Below are 18321 nucleotides of genomic sequence, written 5' to 3' on the forward strand. Positions count from 1 at the left end.
CACCTGGGTGGCTCAGCTGCTAGGTGTCTGCCTTCGGCTTGGGTTGTGATCCCAGGGTCCTAGGATCGAGCCCCACATCGGGCTCCCTGCTCAGTGGGGAGCCTGCTTCTCCCTCTCACGCTCCCCTTGCTTGTGTTCCCTCTCTCGCTGTCTCTCTGTCAAATAAATAAATAAAATCTTTATAAAAAATAAAAAGTACCTAAGGCAGAGGAAACAACAAGTGCAAAGGCCCTGAGGCATGGCCAAGGAACAGGATGGCAGCCAGTGGAGATAATAAGTGATCACTGAGTAAAAGAGGGGAGGAATGGGAGAGAATTCAAGGAGTTGCATAGTGCCAGATAACTTGACAACTTGTAGACCATGCTCAGGAGTCTAGTTTTTATTTTCATTTATTTTTATTTATTTAAATAATTTTTATTTTGTTCTATTAGTCACCATACAGTACATCCCCAGTTCTTGATGCAATGTTCCAGATTCATTATTTGCATATAATACCCAGTGCACCATGCAATATGTGCCCTCCTTAATATTCATCACCGGCCTATCCCAATCCCCCTTATTCCTAGCATATCACGTAGTCATAGAAGGGTTTCAAGAAGGGGAATGACCTGATCTGATATTCAGAACAATGCACTGGCTTTCCTTCAGGCTTTCTTTCACTTACAGAATCAGTGATAAGTCATAGTACAGAAACGAACCATGAGTTTTCTGGAAAAACCATGGCCGGACCTGCACCTGAAGACTTTTGCTACCTTCCCAGGTGTCTCTGGCTACAACCATGAAGTTGACAGGACGACAGCTGCTATGACCATCCCTATGGGGGCTTACACCCGAGGCCATCTTGACTGGTCCTTCAAGGAATGGAGACAATTCCAGAGGGGTGCAGCCATACCTGGCCACCAGGTGTACATGGGAGCTTCGAGCCACTTGTCCCTGGATGGTGGCAGTAAACAACCTGTCCCCTACTTCTCACTTTGGTTTCTCATTTTTATCTTTAAAAAGAAATCAGTAAAAACCCAGGGAGCTGTTACGAGCGACAGGTGCTCTCTTCCACGAGGCTCTTCTACTATAATCAGCAGCAAAGGTGGAAGGACGCATGCAACTTCATAACGAAAACAAAGCCTCCAAACCTGATGTGCTTTTTATTCATGAGCTTTTAAAATGCTTCTGCCCAGCATTCCCTTCCCTCTCCGACTGCTGTTATTGAGCTAAACAGTTCATGCCGGGTTTTATGAATCTTCAGAAGTTTCCCTCTGTGATAATTCCTCACCAAATTACCAATAATAAGGGAGCAGGACTACACCCCCACACTGATGCCTCATGACCTTTGGGCCTTCAGATTTAGAGGCTGGAGAAGGGATAATGAAAACTCCTCTCCATCTATCTCCCAGCTGCCTCCCCCAGATCCCCCATGTGGCCCCTTCCAGGCCGGCCTCAAGGGGCCCTCCTGCAGCCAACATTGGGCTGCCTAAAGAGACACTCTTTTCTGGAATTCTCACAAGGAAAGGGCTTGCCTTTGAGATTCCACAGGCTTGATCTGTTCCATCACAATCACTGACACTTGAGATGGCTCCGTACGTGAATTCACTATTGTCAGGCCCTCCAGGTGCTGCGGTGCAATGTGCAACAGCGATAATAACCTTTTTGTGTCAGTGAAACAGCCTGTAAACGCCTAATGAATTAACACATCTGATGTTCACATTTCCTCATTCGAGCAAGCTAGAAGGCTACGTGAGCCAGCTTTCTTTCTAACCTGGGACACAGTAAACAGTGGCATGGGTCAATTCCCGACCCTTGCAGGCTTCAAAGCTCAAAAACAAAAGTTACATACTTACGGGGATGTGAGCTCACTGTGTTGCTCCCTAATGCTTGCCCTGGATCTGCCTTATCCTTCTGTACTGTAATGACTCTGGCCTCAGAGAGAGCCCCTTTTACACCAACAGGCATGTCTCAATCTGCCGCTGGGGTTGTTTAAGGTCCAGTTTACTGAGCTTTTGAAAAAAGAATGCTCACTTGTTATTTGAACTATTTTTCAGGCATTGAGACTTTGGTGAAAGACAGCTCTGCTTCTTCTGGGGGATCACTCTCTTCCCTCCTTTTTGACTACCCGTAGCTGATACGGACTCAAACTGTCAGTGGTTGCTCCCCCGTTTCCAACTGCCTATACTGCTATTCCTTGATTTAGCAACTCTACCCACATTAGTAATAATAGTGAGTTAGCTTAATTTTACACGACCTATGCCTTCCATCCTCCTCATACACTTACATCACCATTTTCATTGCATCGGTCATCCAGGATTACATCAGTAAGACTGTGTGAATGTTCTCTGCAGCCTAGTAACCTACAGTGGCATTAATGTGCCTGCGGTATCACACGCTGAGAGAGGAGCATCGTGTCTGAAGCATCCTTCCAAAGAAGGCATAACTTCAACTTAATCATGAGAAAACAGCTGAAAACCCAAATTGAGAGACATCTTAAAAAAATAACTGACCCATACTGTTCAAAAGTTTCAGTCATGAAAGGTAAGGAAAGACTTAGGACTTTCTGGGGTTTGTTTTTTTTTTAATGATTTTTTTTATTATATTATGTTAGTCACCATACAGTACATCCCCGGATTCCGATGTAAAGCTCAATGATTCATTAGTTGCGTATAACACCCAGTGCACCATGCAATACGTGCCCTCCTTACTACCCATCACCGGTCTATCCCATTCCCCCACCCCCCCTCCCCTCTGAAGTCTTCAGTTTGTTTCTCATAGTTCATAGTCTCTCATGTTTCATTCCCCCTTCTGATTACCCCCCCTTCTTTATCCCTTTCTTCCCCTATCATCCTAGTTCTTATGTTCCATAGATGAGAGAAATCATATGATAATTGTCTTTCTCTGCTTGACTTATTTCACTTAGCGTTATCTCCTGGGGGTTTTTTTGATAGTACACTTGTCAATGGGTTTGAGGGGGTATCTCACTGGATTTGCATTTTCTTAATGATGAGTGATGTTGAGCATCTTTTAAATTTTCATTAAGTCCAATGTATCTATTTTTTCTTTTGTTATCTGTGTCTTTGATATCATAGCCAAAACATTATTGCCAAATCCAATGTCATGAAGATTTGTCCTTTTTCTTTCTAAGAGTTCCATGGTTTAAGTCCTATATTTGGGTTCTTGATCCATTTTGAGTTAATTTTTTTACATGGTGTTAGGAAATGATATGACTTCATTCTTTGGCACGGGGATATTCAGCTTTCCTAGCACTGCTTGTTGAAAAATGTCCTTTCCATCTAATGGTCTTGGCATCCTTGGCAAAATCATCTGACCGTGTATGTGAGGGTTTATTTCTGGGCTCTCTATTCTGTTCCATTGGTTTTATATGTCTGCCCTTATGCCAGTAGCACCATCCTGTTTTGATTATTGTAGCTTTGTAGTAAGTTTTAAAATTGGAAAGTGTCAGTCCTCCAGTTTTGTTCTTTTTCAAGATGATTTTGTCTATTCAGGGTTCCTTCAGATTCCACATGAATTTTTTAATGGATTTTTCTATTTCTACAAAAAATTTCATTGGGATTTTGAGAGTAATTGCACTGACTCAGTAGATCACTTTGGGTAGTATTGACATTTTAACACTATCAAGTCTTCCGATCCATGAGCATAGTATGTTTCCATTTATATAGGTTTTCTTTCATTTCTTTCAGCAATGTTTTATAGTTTTCATTGTACAAATCTTTGACCTCCTCAGTTAATTCCTAAGGATTTATTCTTTTTCATGCTATTTGTTATGTAAACTGTTTTTGTAATTTCCTTTTCAGACAGTTTTAATTTTTTCCCCTTTAAAAGTATTAGTCTCTTAAATCAGGTAGAAAACAAACAGAAAGTACAGTTACAAATCATTGTTATGATAATTCTAGCTTTTATAATTGCCCATGTATTTACCTTGATTGAGATCTTTATTTCTCTATACAGCTCTGAATTATGGTCTATTGTCCTTCCATTTCACCCTGCAGGACTCCTTGAGCACTTATTGCAGGGCAGGTGTAATGGTCACAAACTCCCTCAGTTTTTATTTATCTGGGAATGTCTTAATTTTCCTCTCTCTCTTGAAGGACAGTTTTCACGGATACAGAATTGTTGATGGTTTTTTTTCTTTTAACATTTGAGTATATTAGCCCACTGTTTCTGGCCTCCGAGTTTTCTGATGAGAAATCTGCTGATAATCTTGTTGAGGATCCCTTGTATGTGATGATTTGTTTCTCTCTTGCTGTTTTCAATATTCTCTTTCAAGATTCTTTGGCTTTCTGTGGTTTGGTTATAATGATTTTCCATGTAGTCCCTTTGTATTCTTCTTACTTGGAGTTCATGAACTTCTTGGACATTGATAGTCACATCTTTCATTAAGTTTGGGAAGTTTTCAGCTATTATTTCCTCAAATATTCTCTGCCCTTTTCTTTATTTTCTGGGACTCCCATGATGCATATGTTGGTTTACTAGTGGTGTCCCACTGTTCCCTTAAGTTCTATTCACTTTTCTTTCATCCTTTTTCTTTCTGTTCTCAGCCTCAGTAATTTCTATCGTCCTATCTTTGAGTACACTGATTCTTCTGCTTCCTTAAATCTACATTTGAATCTTTCTAGTGAATTTTTCATCTCAGTTATTGTAATTTTCAGCTCCACAATTTCTTTTTATTTTAGTTTTCTATCTCTATTGATATTTCCATTTTGTTCACATTTAATTCTCTTAAATTTCTCCACATCTTAGGGGATAGACTGGTGATGGGTAGTAAGGAGGGCACGTATTGCATGGTGCACTGGGTGTTATACGCAACTAATGAAGCATCGAACTTTACATCGGAATCTGGGGATGTACTGTATGGTGATTAACATAATATAATAAAATAAAATTAAAAAAAAATTTCTCCACATCTTCCTCTTTATTTGAGCAACTTCAAGGCAGTTATTTTAAAGTCTTTATCTAGTATACTTGCCATTAGGTCTTTTTCAGGGAGTTTTGTTGATTTTTTCCCCCTTTGTATGGGCCATATCTTTCTTTCTTTATGTGCCTTGTAATTTTTGTGTTGAACATAGCTATTTGTATCTGATGCTGTGGTAACACTGGAAATCATATTCTCCTCCTTCTCCAAGGTTTGTTGTATTTTGTTAGTTTTTGTTTGTTGTTGTCATTTAAATTATTGTAGGCTGTTTCTATGCTGAGGATCAGCCTGGCTTGTAAACCGAATGTCTTCTCAGGTCTTTTATGAGCCTTTCCTTGGGCATTTGTGGTCACTTTCCAGTTTTTCCCCGCATATGCAGTTGTTTTTAAATGTTTTAGCCTTTAACGGCTGGCTCCTGAAAGGGGGAAAGTGAAACATAAAGGAGATCTAATAAGGCTCTTTAAATCCTCTGGAAGTCACTTCAGCTAGAGGGGAAGGGACTTGCAACAATGGGGGGAAGACACAAAAACAGTGGATGCCTGCCTCTTTGTGTCTTAGTGATCAGAAGGAGCAATCGGCAATCTGAATACACATCTCCAACATTTGGAGGACAGGTCCCCCTTTTCCCACCCTAGCACCCACATACTGTACACAAACTGCTCCAGGAATGTGCACAGGGCCTGCCATGTGGCTGGGGGTGGGGGATTGGTTACTGCTACTGTATTAAAAGCTGAAGTTGACCAAAATGAACTGTAATTTACCCTCCACAACTTCCTCTGGAATTTGCAAGCCTTCAGTAGACGCCAGACTATTCCAAAATAGTTACATCAGACAGATTTTGCCAATGCAATTGCTGTCTAGGTGGGGAGACAGATTCCTGGTGCTTCCTACTCTGCCGTCATCCCAGAGCCTACCGTCTTATAAAACGAAGTGTACACTGCCATCTGACCCTAAAATTCCACCTTAGATATATCTGCAAGAAAATTACAAACACATCTACGAAAACACTTGTACAAGAATGTTCATAGCACCTTCATTTAAAGAAGCCGAAAACTGTCAACAGACATGCAACCATTAACAGGAGACTGGGTAAACAAATTGGTGTATTTGTATAATGGAATGCTGCTCAATAATATGAAGCTGACATGTGCATCAACGTGGGTTAATCTTAAAAATACGTGTAAAAGAAGCCTTACACAAAAGAATACATACTGCATGATTCCATTTTTATGACATTCTGAACAGGCAACACTAATCTGCTGTGAGAAAAAAATCACAATAGTTCTCTCATGTCAAGGAGTATTGGGAATTAACTGGGAAGGTGCATAACGAACTTTCTGGGGCGATGGTAGTGTTCAATATCTTGGTAAGAATACAGGTGTATGGATTTGTTAAAACTCATTTCACTGTATGTAAATTATACCCCCAAACAATACAACTGTAAACAAATATTAAATTCTGGTTGATGTACGTTACAGTATTTAGGAAGAAAGTTTATTTAGGTCTATCATTTACCTTGAAATGCATTTTTTTCAAGATTTTTATTTATTTGACAGAGAGAGAGCAGTGAGAGAGAGCACGAGTGCATGAGCTGGGGGAGAGGCAGAGGGAGAGGGAGAAGCAGACTCCACTGAGCAGGGAGCCCCATGCGGGACTCAGTCCCAGGACCCTGGGATCATGACCTGAGCCCAAGGCAGATGCTTAACTGACTGAGCCACCCAGGCGCCCTTGAAAAGCATTTTAAAAATAAAATGGATTAATGGATGGGTAAAAGATAAATGGATACAAAGGTGGTAAATACAAACATGGTAAAATGGTAATCGTGACTATATGGCGCTCATTCTAGGATTCTTTCCCTTTGGCTGTATGATTAAAGTTTTTTGTAATAAAATCTGATGAAGGGGGAACAAAGGCAGAACAGTGTGTGTGATCCCATCAGCATAAAATCTTAAGATTTTAAGAGTGTAATTATGCTGAGACATACATTAGAAGTTTTCTTGACTACAAAAAAACCTTTAAAACAAAATATGGTAAATCCACAAAATGGAGTATTATTTCATAATAAGAAATGAAGCCCTGATACATGCTACATGAACCCTGCAAACATGATGTCAAGTGAAAGAAGCCAGTCACAAAAGACCACGTAGTGTATGATCCCATCTATAGGAAACACACAGATAGGCGAATCTATTGAGACAACAGGCAGGCAGCGGTTGCCCAGGGCTGGAGGCAGGGACTACATAGGACTGGAGAGTGACTGCTAATGAGTTTGAGGGGTTTCTCTTTAGGTGATGAAAGGTTTCTAAATTAGTAGCAGTGGGGGTAGACACTGGGGAGGGTGTGTGCTGTGGTGAGTGCTGTGTATTGTGTAAGACTAATGAATCACAGACCTGTACCCCTGACACAAATTATACATTATATGTTAATAAAAAACCAAATAAATAAAAATAATTAGTGGTAGTGATTGCAGAACTGTGAATACACTAAAAACACTGACTCATTTACTCTAAGTGGGCAAATTTTACAGTATGTGAACTATATCTCACTAAAGTTGGGTTTTCCAAAAACAAAAACAAAAAAAAAAAGATTTCGAGTAGTGATTACCGTAGGGGAGAGGCTACAGATTTCAGAATGGACTTTTATTTTATGCCTTTAGAGAATGTCTGAATTATTTTCCATGAGAATATAATATTGTTTTTCAAACAATAATTTTAAGAGACAACAATTGACAGTGCAACAGAAAAAAAGGAGTGGAATGCAGGGCCCTGGGAAGAGGTGTTGGCCAAGATTTGACTAGGGTGTTGGGGAGAAGCCTGTGGGGACAGGTACTAGAACAGCTAAGTTCATGAGTCAGAGTAAAAAACTGAAGAAGCTTGTAGTTGAAAATCTCATCTTCTACTCAAGTAAGTGGATGGGTTGGGATAAAGAACTTGAAGAGTGATACAGAAATCTGGGGTAGCTGCCAGAACAGACAGGGTGGTACGTGGAAATGCGAAGATGAATGAAATACTGGTCTTGCCAAAGAGTAAATTGCAGTTTTTAAGTTATGGGGCATAAAATTTGATGTATGTCCTCAGAATCAAGCATCCTACTGTACAGAGATCACTGTTCAGAGCAATTTGGAGTCAGACCCTTCCTTCAATCCTTTGTAGTTGTGTGAGCTCAGAAAGATTACTTAACATCTCAAAGCCTCAGTTGTCTTATCCTTATCCATAAAATGGGCATAACTTCTACCCCAGGATTGTTATGAAAACCTAATGATGGATACAAAATTCTTGGCACAATATAAAGCATATAGATTTAATAAAAGACAGCTATTGTGATTGTTCGTTCATACTTGTCACTACTGTAAATAACATAAACAAACATTTGTTGCAGGTAATAATTCCAGGTTACCATGTGCCAAGCTTTGTGCTATGTGCTTTATACATATTATCTAAGGTAATACAACGCTATAAAATAAGTACCATTTTGCCTGCATTTTACAAATGGAACTGAGGCTTAGATCAAGAAATTTTCCAAAGTCACACGCTGAAAGTTAGTAGAACCCAAATGATCACAAGGGGCTCTGATTTCCAAGTCCACTGCCTTCTCGATGCGTGCTCCAGCCAGAGACATCTTGCCCGTGAGCTTTGGTGAGGATGAAGAGGGCTGTGCCTGACATTCATCCTGGTTCTGAGGTCTTACATCATCTAGTAGCGGCAAAGCCTGGCTCAAATTACATGATTAATTCAGAGTATGATCTCAGAAGAGGTGAACTAAATTAAAGAAGAAAGAAAAAGAAGTATGGGCAAGACTATGAACAGAGCCAATCAATGAACACTGGTCCAATCCACCTATAAACGCACGTATCTTACAACGGACTTTCAGGTTTGGGGCGCAGCATGGAGCTACACAACTTTTTTTTTTTTTTACATCTGCCTTTTTAAAGAATAATATAATGAACACGTTATCACACAAAAAATTAAATTTTAATTCCTCCTGGCTATCCCATAGTTTAGTCTCAATTTTAAGAAAAATCGAATGTGACTTGATCTAATAGAAACCAACAGGATATACTATTATATGAAAATCTGGGAAACAGGAATTGGACTGTACTTTTACTTTGCTTCCGTTATTATAAATATTTATAGGCAAGAGGCAAAATTATAGTTAGATATTCCACTGAAATCAATTTAGATTTCTTTGAACCCTAAAATCGTTACGAGTCTCTTCTCCTTACAACTTGCCAACAGGGTGATCTTCAGACGTTACATATGGTTACGTTTTGAAATACAAACTTGCTCAATGTACAAGGATTTCCCCTTCCCAACTCAAGAGTTTAACTGAGCATGAAACATTGGGTGATGAACTCTACATAGTTCCAAATCTGATGTGATTTAATTAGCCAAGAGAGATCACACCTAAGTCAAACGCTTTAAGGCACTGTATAAAGATGACACTCCTCTTGTCACATTACAGTGAGGTCTACGTCCCCTCCACTTGCATCTGAGCAGACCCTGTGACTGCTTGACCAATAAAATAGGACAGAAGTGATGCCATGAAAGTCTCTGGGCCTAGGCTTCAAAGAATTGGCAATTTCCCCTTCCAGTCTCTCTCAGAACAATCCTTCTTAGAACCCAGCTGCCACACTATGAGGAAGCCCAAGGAAGCCCCAAAGGGAGACCCATGTCTGAAGAACTGAGGCCTCTGGCTGAACCCCAAGGCAACAACCAGCAACCACGTGCCAGCCCTGTGAGTGGGCCACGTTGGAAGTGAATTCTCCTGCTCCACTTGACAAACGCAGGTTGACACTTGAAGAGCAGAGACAAGACGTTCTTGCCGAGCCCGCCCAAACTCTCTATTTGTGAACAAAACAATTAACTGCTGGGTCGTGCCACTAAGTTTTGGAGTAGTTTGTCACACAGCAAAAGACACTGGACTGCTCCCCAACGTGACATCCCCCAATCGTAAACGGATTTTCTCCAGATGAAAGCCGCAACATAAAATCCCCATTGCCTCATAGCTAAGTTGATCAAATCTATTATTCCTATGGTTCAAAAGGCTACGGGGGTCAGAGACAAACAGACAGACAGACAGACAGAGCCAGGCGCCTGCAAACTCTTCTCTGCTTCTTTATTACGATGCACGCACAGTACAGAGCCTCTCACGTGTCTGTGAAAGGGGAAGGTTACATTCCTCTTTGGCAGCACCTGCATTTTTGTTTGTTACCACTTCGAAGAAAGTAAATCATTTTCAAAGAAAGACATTTTCAATTCCAAGCACTTAAGACCCAGCTTGCATTTTGTCCTGTTTGAAAAGGAAGTAGCATATTTCAGCCAGAGCTGGAAGGTTGTTTTGTGGCACTGTAACTTTGATGTGGGCCAGAAGTCTTCACTGTCTGGCTCAACCAGTCCATATTTTCATATGCAACTTTTCATATCAAAAATGTTTCATTTTTACCTCTACCCACAAATAGATGCTGTTTTAAACACGCACGCACACGTACACACACACACACACACACACACACACAAACTAAATTTAAAACCAATATGAACCACAGCATTTCTAACAGGGAAAATAAACTTTTGCTGCCCTCTCCTGCTAAAACAATGAAATACTAAAACACCGAAAGATTTATGAAGCTAAAGCGAAATTCTCAAACGAAAAGCAATGGATATGTCATTCTCATTATACCTTGATCAAAAACCAGACAACAACCAGAAAATGTATTGGTAATATTTATATTTGAAAGTTCCCCATTGATACATGAGGTCTGGATTACAACTTATTTACAATAAGTGATTTCAAAAAAAAAAGCAAAGTAAGGGAAGGGAAGGAAAGGGGAGGGTGGCAGGGAGGGGAGGAAGGAAGGAGGGAGGGGAAAAAAGAGGGTGGGAAGGAGGCAGGGAAGAAAAGGAAACCTATATTCATAGACATCATCAAATGGGATGTGTATTTCCAAGAGATACTACTGCTGCTCTCGTGCACAAGAGCAGCGCAGATTAACTTCCCCTAGATCAAAGTCTGCTCAACTTTCTCTCAAGATGCACAATCCTTTTAGAGTTTCTAAAACTAAATACCGAGAAATATAAAACGCATTGCCAATATGCCAACTACAAAAATCCTTTGTGGGTTATTCCTTAACTTCACTCAGAGAAGCAGCTGAGCCAGAATAGAAAAATAAAAATATCGATGTGCAAACAGAACACCACTGATCGTGTCTGGTGCCACCTTTTTGCTACAGGTGACGTAACTTTTGATAACATTGGTTATAGCATCAAAAGACTCTCTTCAATTCCTGGGCCAGCTCAGTGCACCTAATTAAAGGGAAACAACAAAACGAGAAAGAGAGAGAGAGAGAGAAACACAAAAAACTCTGAACACTTAAAAATGCCGGTAACATCCATACATCTTCCCTTTCCCACCCTACCCCGATCCCCACAAAAAAATAAAAAAGCTTTTAAAGCTCTAAATATACTTTTTTTTTTCTTTCCATAGTGTGATTGAGCCTAGGGCTATACGTTTAAGTACAGCAGGTGCAACCACAAGCGATCCTGGCTCTGCACCCTGGACTGTCCCACGCATAGAAGGAGGTACAAAATAAATTAAACCCTTCCATTCAGGCAAGCAAGCCCAAGATGAAGGAGCGTAACCCTGCTTGTGAGTATCCAGCGGCATCGAGGGTATTATTTATCTCTTATTTTTTTTTCTTTTTTCTTTTATTTTATAAAAAACAGATGTCAGGGAGAGCAAAATATAATAAAATTTAAAAGAACAAAAACTAAACACTGAAGGGCAACAACTGGGGACACTTGCACAATGAGAAAAGGAATGCATGCTTGATTCAAAGTATGAGATGGGTCAATTCACTCACATGGTTGTTCTGGGCCCACAACCCAGGCCCCAGCATCATTCTAAACCATAGGGTTTGGTTTGGTTTGGTTCAGTTCTTCCAGACACACTCTTTACCCTACCCCTGAAACCAATATGGTAGGGATGAGGCTGGAGTGATCACTCACTAACTACAATATTTGCTATTTAAAAAAATATTTATATATAGTTCTGGAAATGATGAAGCGAACAAAATATAACACAAAGATGCATTTGTCACAAGGAACTCAAGTTGCAGCAACAGCAGAAATGTGGGAAAGGACAGAGAGAGAGAAGGCTGCTGTAAATGCAGCAAGTACAGCCTTAACTATGTCACATAGTGCAACAGTCAGATTACCTCAGTTACTCTGCGTCACCGGACACATGACAAATGTCACATTGTCACTTTCGGTTAAAAAAGAAAAGACAGTGTTTCTTCTCAGAAGTTGCCCTATACATTTTAGACATATATTTATAATTGCTTCTGTAAATATGTCTAAAATCGGGCTTTGTTCTTCTCAGTTTGGAATGACTGACATACAGAATTAACAGCAAGGGTATCTGGGCAGTCCTCACCGTAACTTGGAGGTCAGGGAAAGGTGCAGAACAGGATCCTCGTCTTTCTCATTTCAAATGACTGCATTTCATTGTAATGGGCAGAGATAGTTCATAAACCTGTGATTTTCATCTCTTCTATCTGAAAGGATGAGCTGATGGCAAACAAAAGTTTACACTATCAAAAGCAGATGTAATGCAGACTCAAAGCTAATGGGCTCAAATCAAAAGGGCTAAAGGAGATGCTTTGTTACAAATTTATTTTTTATCTTTAGTGTTTGAACTTGCACCTTTGCTCCAGCACTTCTAAAGTAACTTGTCTCATTTTGGCAGCCTCTGCCAGCTTTACATTGAATCCCCATTAATGTTCTCAAAAAAAAAAAAAAAAATCTCTTCATTCCATTAAACCATGTTGTGTTGGGTGTTGCATATGCCTCTTTTACTGCTGTTTCTTTTTCAGAATTAACATAGCTAAGTTTTGTTTTTGTTTTACAAAGTTACTGAGATGACAATATCCATAATTAGCATACTTTTATGCACAAACTGTGACCTGATAATCCTGAAACACTTCATAGGGGAGAAAGGTCAGCGGCTTTTTTTTTTTCCTTTTTTCTTGGAAACAATAAAACTGCATATTCTACTTTATATTTAAGTGGAAGGAAGAGAATATACAAGTCCATATTGATACTATATTTCTATTAAGAGCAACAACAGTTTGTATGTTCATGTTTGCTAATATCACAACTCAGTACATGAACACAGAATCGGCTCGATGCCACGAATACTGCTGGAGGGGATGGTTTAGGGTTATCAACTCACTGCCGCCACGTCCATAACAAGCAAAAGCATCCTGAAAATAACTTCCAAAACACGCATCTTTCAGTACAGAACAATGCAACCGCATCAGGTAAGTACATACTGGACACAAATTTCATTGGCATTTTATCCCCCAAGATGTAAGAATCCTCTTTGAAATACAGAGCAGAGAGCCAATAAGGTATACGTATAGTACAGCCCTAAATTTTGTTTTGTTTTCTGTTTTTTTCTTAAACAATTTGGTCACAATGCACCTTTGATATAAAAGCATTTTTAAACTTTATTATTAATACTCAGGACATTAGGGATTTCCAGATTTTTTTTTCAGTAGCATTTGTAGAACCACTTTTGGTAACAAATACAGTAGTTAGGAATACGCATCCAATTCAGAATGCATAGTAATGTTTATCCTGAATCCTTTCTGGCTAAAAACAGGGCTGGCGCTGTGATGAGATATAGAACGAGAATCTACAAAAAACACTGTAATATGTTTGTTTTTTCCCAGAAGCTACGTCCTCTTTTGCTGGAATACTTTATAAATACATATTAAAAAGTAAGGCAACAACTCCAAACAGTCCAAGCTGTTTGCTCAACTCTCTTCCCAATTAGATTCACAATCCTGGCGATCAATTTCATGGTTGTACTGCTTAGTGTTTGTCTTTCTTATTACAAAATGGTCCAAAAGGATGTTTTCTGACATATCTCGAACATCTCTGGTATGTGTGTTCAATGATGTATGCAACTAATACTGGTCAATGATGTCCCAGTGCCTGTTTTCAAAGGATTCAAGACATTGATTTGGATTCACCATAAACTGATGCATGAATCCAAAATTCCCTTCCCTACTATGTTTATCACCTCTTCTCTTTTACTCCTAATTTTAAAACTAAAGGAGTACCAGGGCTACCTGGTTACTGGAAAGATGTTCACTCCAGTCAACAAAACTTGTATCAGGGACCTTTAAAATTCCTGGCCCCCTTCCACATGGACATTCAACTCATGAAGATGTGCAAAAGGAAAAGATGTTAAGTTACAGTCAAGTTATCCAGAGGAGGATGTCATACAAACTTATAAGGAAATGACAGTCTTTTGTTTTCTTCTGTTACTATAAATACATTTAACAGCTTAGCAGAAAGACAAGCTAAATTTAAGATTGTTCACATTTAAAAATTGTTTCATACTCTCTGCTAAGGATAAATAAGGAACGCCTGATAATAGAATTTTAACATAGCAATTTCATCAACAGATCTTTGAAGACTGCTTTTTGTTTTTTAAAGAGGGTTAGAACAATGATTATGTTTGCAAAGTTCTGAGAAGTCCATCTACTGTCCAAACTTTGGATTGAAGTCCTTATTTTTTTTCCTTTACTTAGAGACAGGTATATACAGTGCTGTTGTAATAATGAAACAAATGTGAAATCTACTGCAAAGTTGCACAATACAGAAAACTGTTGCTCCATCTTCTACTACATAAATGTGTGACTCCACAGGTTAGTGATGTTGCTGTCATCATTTCTGTTAAGTTGGAATTATGCCATCACGTCTAAGCCCTCTCTTTAATTCCAGATCCTCCAGTTTTTTCCACAGTTCTTCACGCTCTTTTTCTTTCTTTTTCTCACTGGGGAGAAAACAGAATATAAGGTAAACAACTAAGAAAGTTTGAAAAGATTATCTAACAATAACTGCCCCTCTGACATACTTTCCCCCATCTAGGTTTCACAAGCAGTCTTTGAAAACTTTGGCATTAGCTTGTGGGTGTCTTCTCTTGCTTTTTTTTTTCCTTGCACACTTACATGCACAGAAAAGTAGTATTAATGTATTGAGCAAGAGATGACAAGACTATTTTAAGATTTCACATTAATATTCCTTCATACTTAGCTTAATAATGAAAGTTAACTTTAAAATAAAAATGGGGATCGTTTCTATGTATCTGTTATCCTAAAGACCCAAAGATACATTAAGCAATTTTTACATGGGGTCTAGTTTAAATTTAATTTTCTCTTTGCCTCCAAATAGTTTCTCAAAAGGGAATGCTAGAGATTATACTGATGCAGACAAAGTAGTAAGTCAAGAAAATATACTTCCCCTTTAGTATTATCTATTTCCCCTCTATTAAGTGTATTAAACTCTTTAGCGGAATCTTATTCTTATTAGTAAACCACAAAATCCAAGTTATTAACTTATTTTATACCTATATATATATATACGACCAAATGAAATTTTCTTTCTTTTGTGATTTCAGTCTTAATGATCTGGAAAGAACTTCATTAACATTATTATGAATCAAATTTTTAATGTTCCAAGTCCTCAAATTTGGCTCATATCAGGTTGACCAGTAATTTCCAGATTTTCAGATTTCACTGTTTAGTAAATTTGACTAAAAAACTAGATGTCCAAAATAGGGTCAACAAATTTTACTTGCCAAGGACATTTTAGATCACCATATTTTTATAAAAGAAAGGATGTTAGTTTTAACATCAACCAGGCAAGAAGTATAAAACAGAAGAATATATGACTATACTGTAAATTAAGTCAATTCCTATTAAAAATAATTCACTGCTGTCCCTAGCTTTCTCATACTGTGATGAACCAATAAACAACAGAGTCAGATAATATTTATGAATCCATAAATTCATATAGTTCCTGAAAATGGGGCTTCTGCCATCTCAGGCATGGGGGCCATGGTCCTCGTGCTACTTCACCAAGCAAGGATTTAACTTGGGTTACAATACAATGTTTACTTAGGGAAGTCCACATAGGTTAAGTGAAACTTGTATATAATTCCTATGCCTCATATTTTTTAATGCCATCACCAATTTTTTAAAAAATTATTTGATATCTGTACCAACACAAATTAACTCATCCCCCTCCCGAAAAAAAACTCTAGAAATACCTAACAATTTTATATTCTCATCCCACAAGTCTTGAGGAAATATTTAATTATGTAATATACTAATTATATTATCATTTCATAATTAATATTTTGGCAATTTGGGCCTTGTATACTGGAACTAGTTTCAGCTATCTGGAATACAATGTGAATTTCAAAGGGCATAACAATTTCTGAAACGATTATCTATTGGGTAATTTAATAGGGACAAAATTAGATGATCCTCCAGTCATTATGAATTCCAGATTCTGAACTGTAAGCTGTTTGGTAAATTAATCATTTTTGGTTTCTCAGTAAAGTATAGGAATAATATTAGGTCTAAATAAATGTTATCATAGAACATCGATAACCTTTTCATTTGGATGGAAAAGAAGGTGGTAAGCAAGGGCTTAGGAATTTTTTTCAACTATAACACAGGTTAAACATATGTTAGGTTCATAAGGCCCTAATCTGAAGTTTAAATTAAGTGCTGACAGCGTTAAAACACTTGCTACTGAAGCATTTCACTCACATCTTTGCTCAAGAGTCTTACGGCATTCAATACAATTTATCTGTGGCACTTTTCTTCCAGATGAACTTTACGCTGAATTATTACACATCTTTTCTACTGACAACTTTATCTTCAAAAATTCTAAATATTTCTGAAATAGTTACTGTTGTCCCACTCTTTCCTACTTTTCTCTCTCCCTGTAGGTGGAAATTGCAAAGCTTAACCCCGCTGTCATGTTAGGGATAGGGATACTGTCAATTCTCTTCCAGTCTCAGCTGCACATAACACATATGTTGGCATATGTATCTAACAGTGTTAGTCAGTTTTTCCACTCACCATTTTCAGATTTGTGTAAAAATTTGATCTGCACCGAAACACTACAATTTGGTGCCATCCAGAAATGAACTCCTACAGGGAGCTCTTCTCTAATAGCACCAAATAAATCTCTCTTTTCTCTTTTCCTACTCCCACATCCAGGGAGAAGCCCATGTTTCCATCTATTCAGCACTATCTTCCATTACTCATTCGACAAAATACTACCCTTACTTTAAAAAAATCCTTCTCTCATTAAGAAAGTCTGCTCAGGATAAGTCACTCTAATACACCAGATCTTCACAATCGACTTTGCTGCGTCTATTCTTGGACCCCTTGGTTAATAGGTATCTTTTCCAAGAATTTGGTCTATTTAGCTTAAATGATAAATGATCAGAAAACAGTTTTACTACCAAAATTCAACAAATATTAATTTAATTCAATCTGAATATTTTTGAAATAAGGGCTTCATTTCTCTTAATGGGATCTTCAGATTTTTATTTAATCCTTATTGAACTAGGATAATAATTATGGGTTTTCCGCTGCTATAAAAAGAAAGGACATTATGTACAGCACACTCTTTAATGGTGTGCCACAGTATGAAAGTGTGCCCTTTATTTCCTCTACTTAGATAACATTTTTAAAGACTTGAAGTTTGAGACAAGGAGGGTTACAAATGTAATGATTTACAACAACTGTAAATACTTACATTAAAATTTCTTTAAATTACAAGTATGGCACAAACAACTGGTGTTTATTCCAATACTGTACAAAATATCCCAGCCTTTTCTGTGTATGGTTAAACACTTGCCATATTCCATAATTAAACTGCTCTTTAATACAACCACATCCTGGTAATTTTTTTTTAAATCACTGTGACAGTCCTTTACCCCGCCACCCAATCTTTTCCCTCCTTGCTCTTTTTATCAGTAAAATGCAAGCCACACATGCAACATCAGGCCAAGCAAAGAAGCAAGGGGAACAGAGACAGTTTTGTTCAGGAGGTTTGGCGGGGTCTTGGGTGTGAACACTCGTGCACATCCCTGGGATCTTCTCAAGTCCATGGTTTTATAATACATAAAGCCGACATCTGCTTCCAGATCCAAGCCAAACCAGAAGCCCAACTACTAACAATCTCTCTAGACTTTCCTGAAGTTCACCAACTATGTCAATCCCATGGTCTGAATATTTGTGTCCCATCCCACCCAAAATTCTTATGTTGAGATCCTCACCCTAAAAGGTGATGCGCTCAGTAGCTGCACCTTTGGGAGCTGATTAGGTCATAAAGTTGGGGCCCTGATGAATGGCATTAGTGACCTTGTAAAAGAGATCCCACAGAGATTCCTTGTCCTTGTCTATCATGCGAGGACACGGTGAGAAGGTGCTGGCTATGAATCAGGAAGAGGGCCCTTATTCAACCATGCTGGCACCACGACCTTGGCTTCCTGCCTCCAGAACTCAGAGATATAAATTTCTGTTGTTTATA

At 38.5% G+C, this 18321-nt stretch overlaps 1 protein-coding gene across 4 annotated transcripts in view; it reads right to left on the reverse strand.

Annotated features, from left to right (window-relative positions):
* Nucleotides 1-12745: 12745 nt before the first annotated feature.
* Nucleotides 12746-18321, reverse strand: part of PPP2R5E (protein phosphatase 2 regulatory subunit B'epsilon) — a 146403-nt gene continuing 140827 nt past the window's right edge. For 3 of the 4 annotated variants that reach the window (XM_011217900.3, XM_011217898.3, XM_002914163.4), the window contains exon 14: nt 12843-14761. In XM_011217900.3, coding sequence (XP_011216202.1) covers nt 14662-14761 — 100 coding nt within the window. In that variant the 3' untranslated portion in view covers nt 12843-14661. Of the gene's footprint in view, nt 14762-18321 lie in introns of all 4 variants that reach the window. The other variant, XM_019793957.2, reaches the window with a different exon arrangement.

This window comes from Ailuropoda melanoleuca, chromosome 14, assembly GCF_002007445.2.
Source record: "Ailuropoda melanoleuca isolate Jingjing chromosome 14, ASM200744v2, whole genome shotgun sequence".
NCBI lineage: Eukaryota > Metazoa > Chordata > Mammalia > Carnivora > Ursidae > Ailuropoda > Ailuropoda melanoleuca.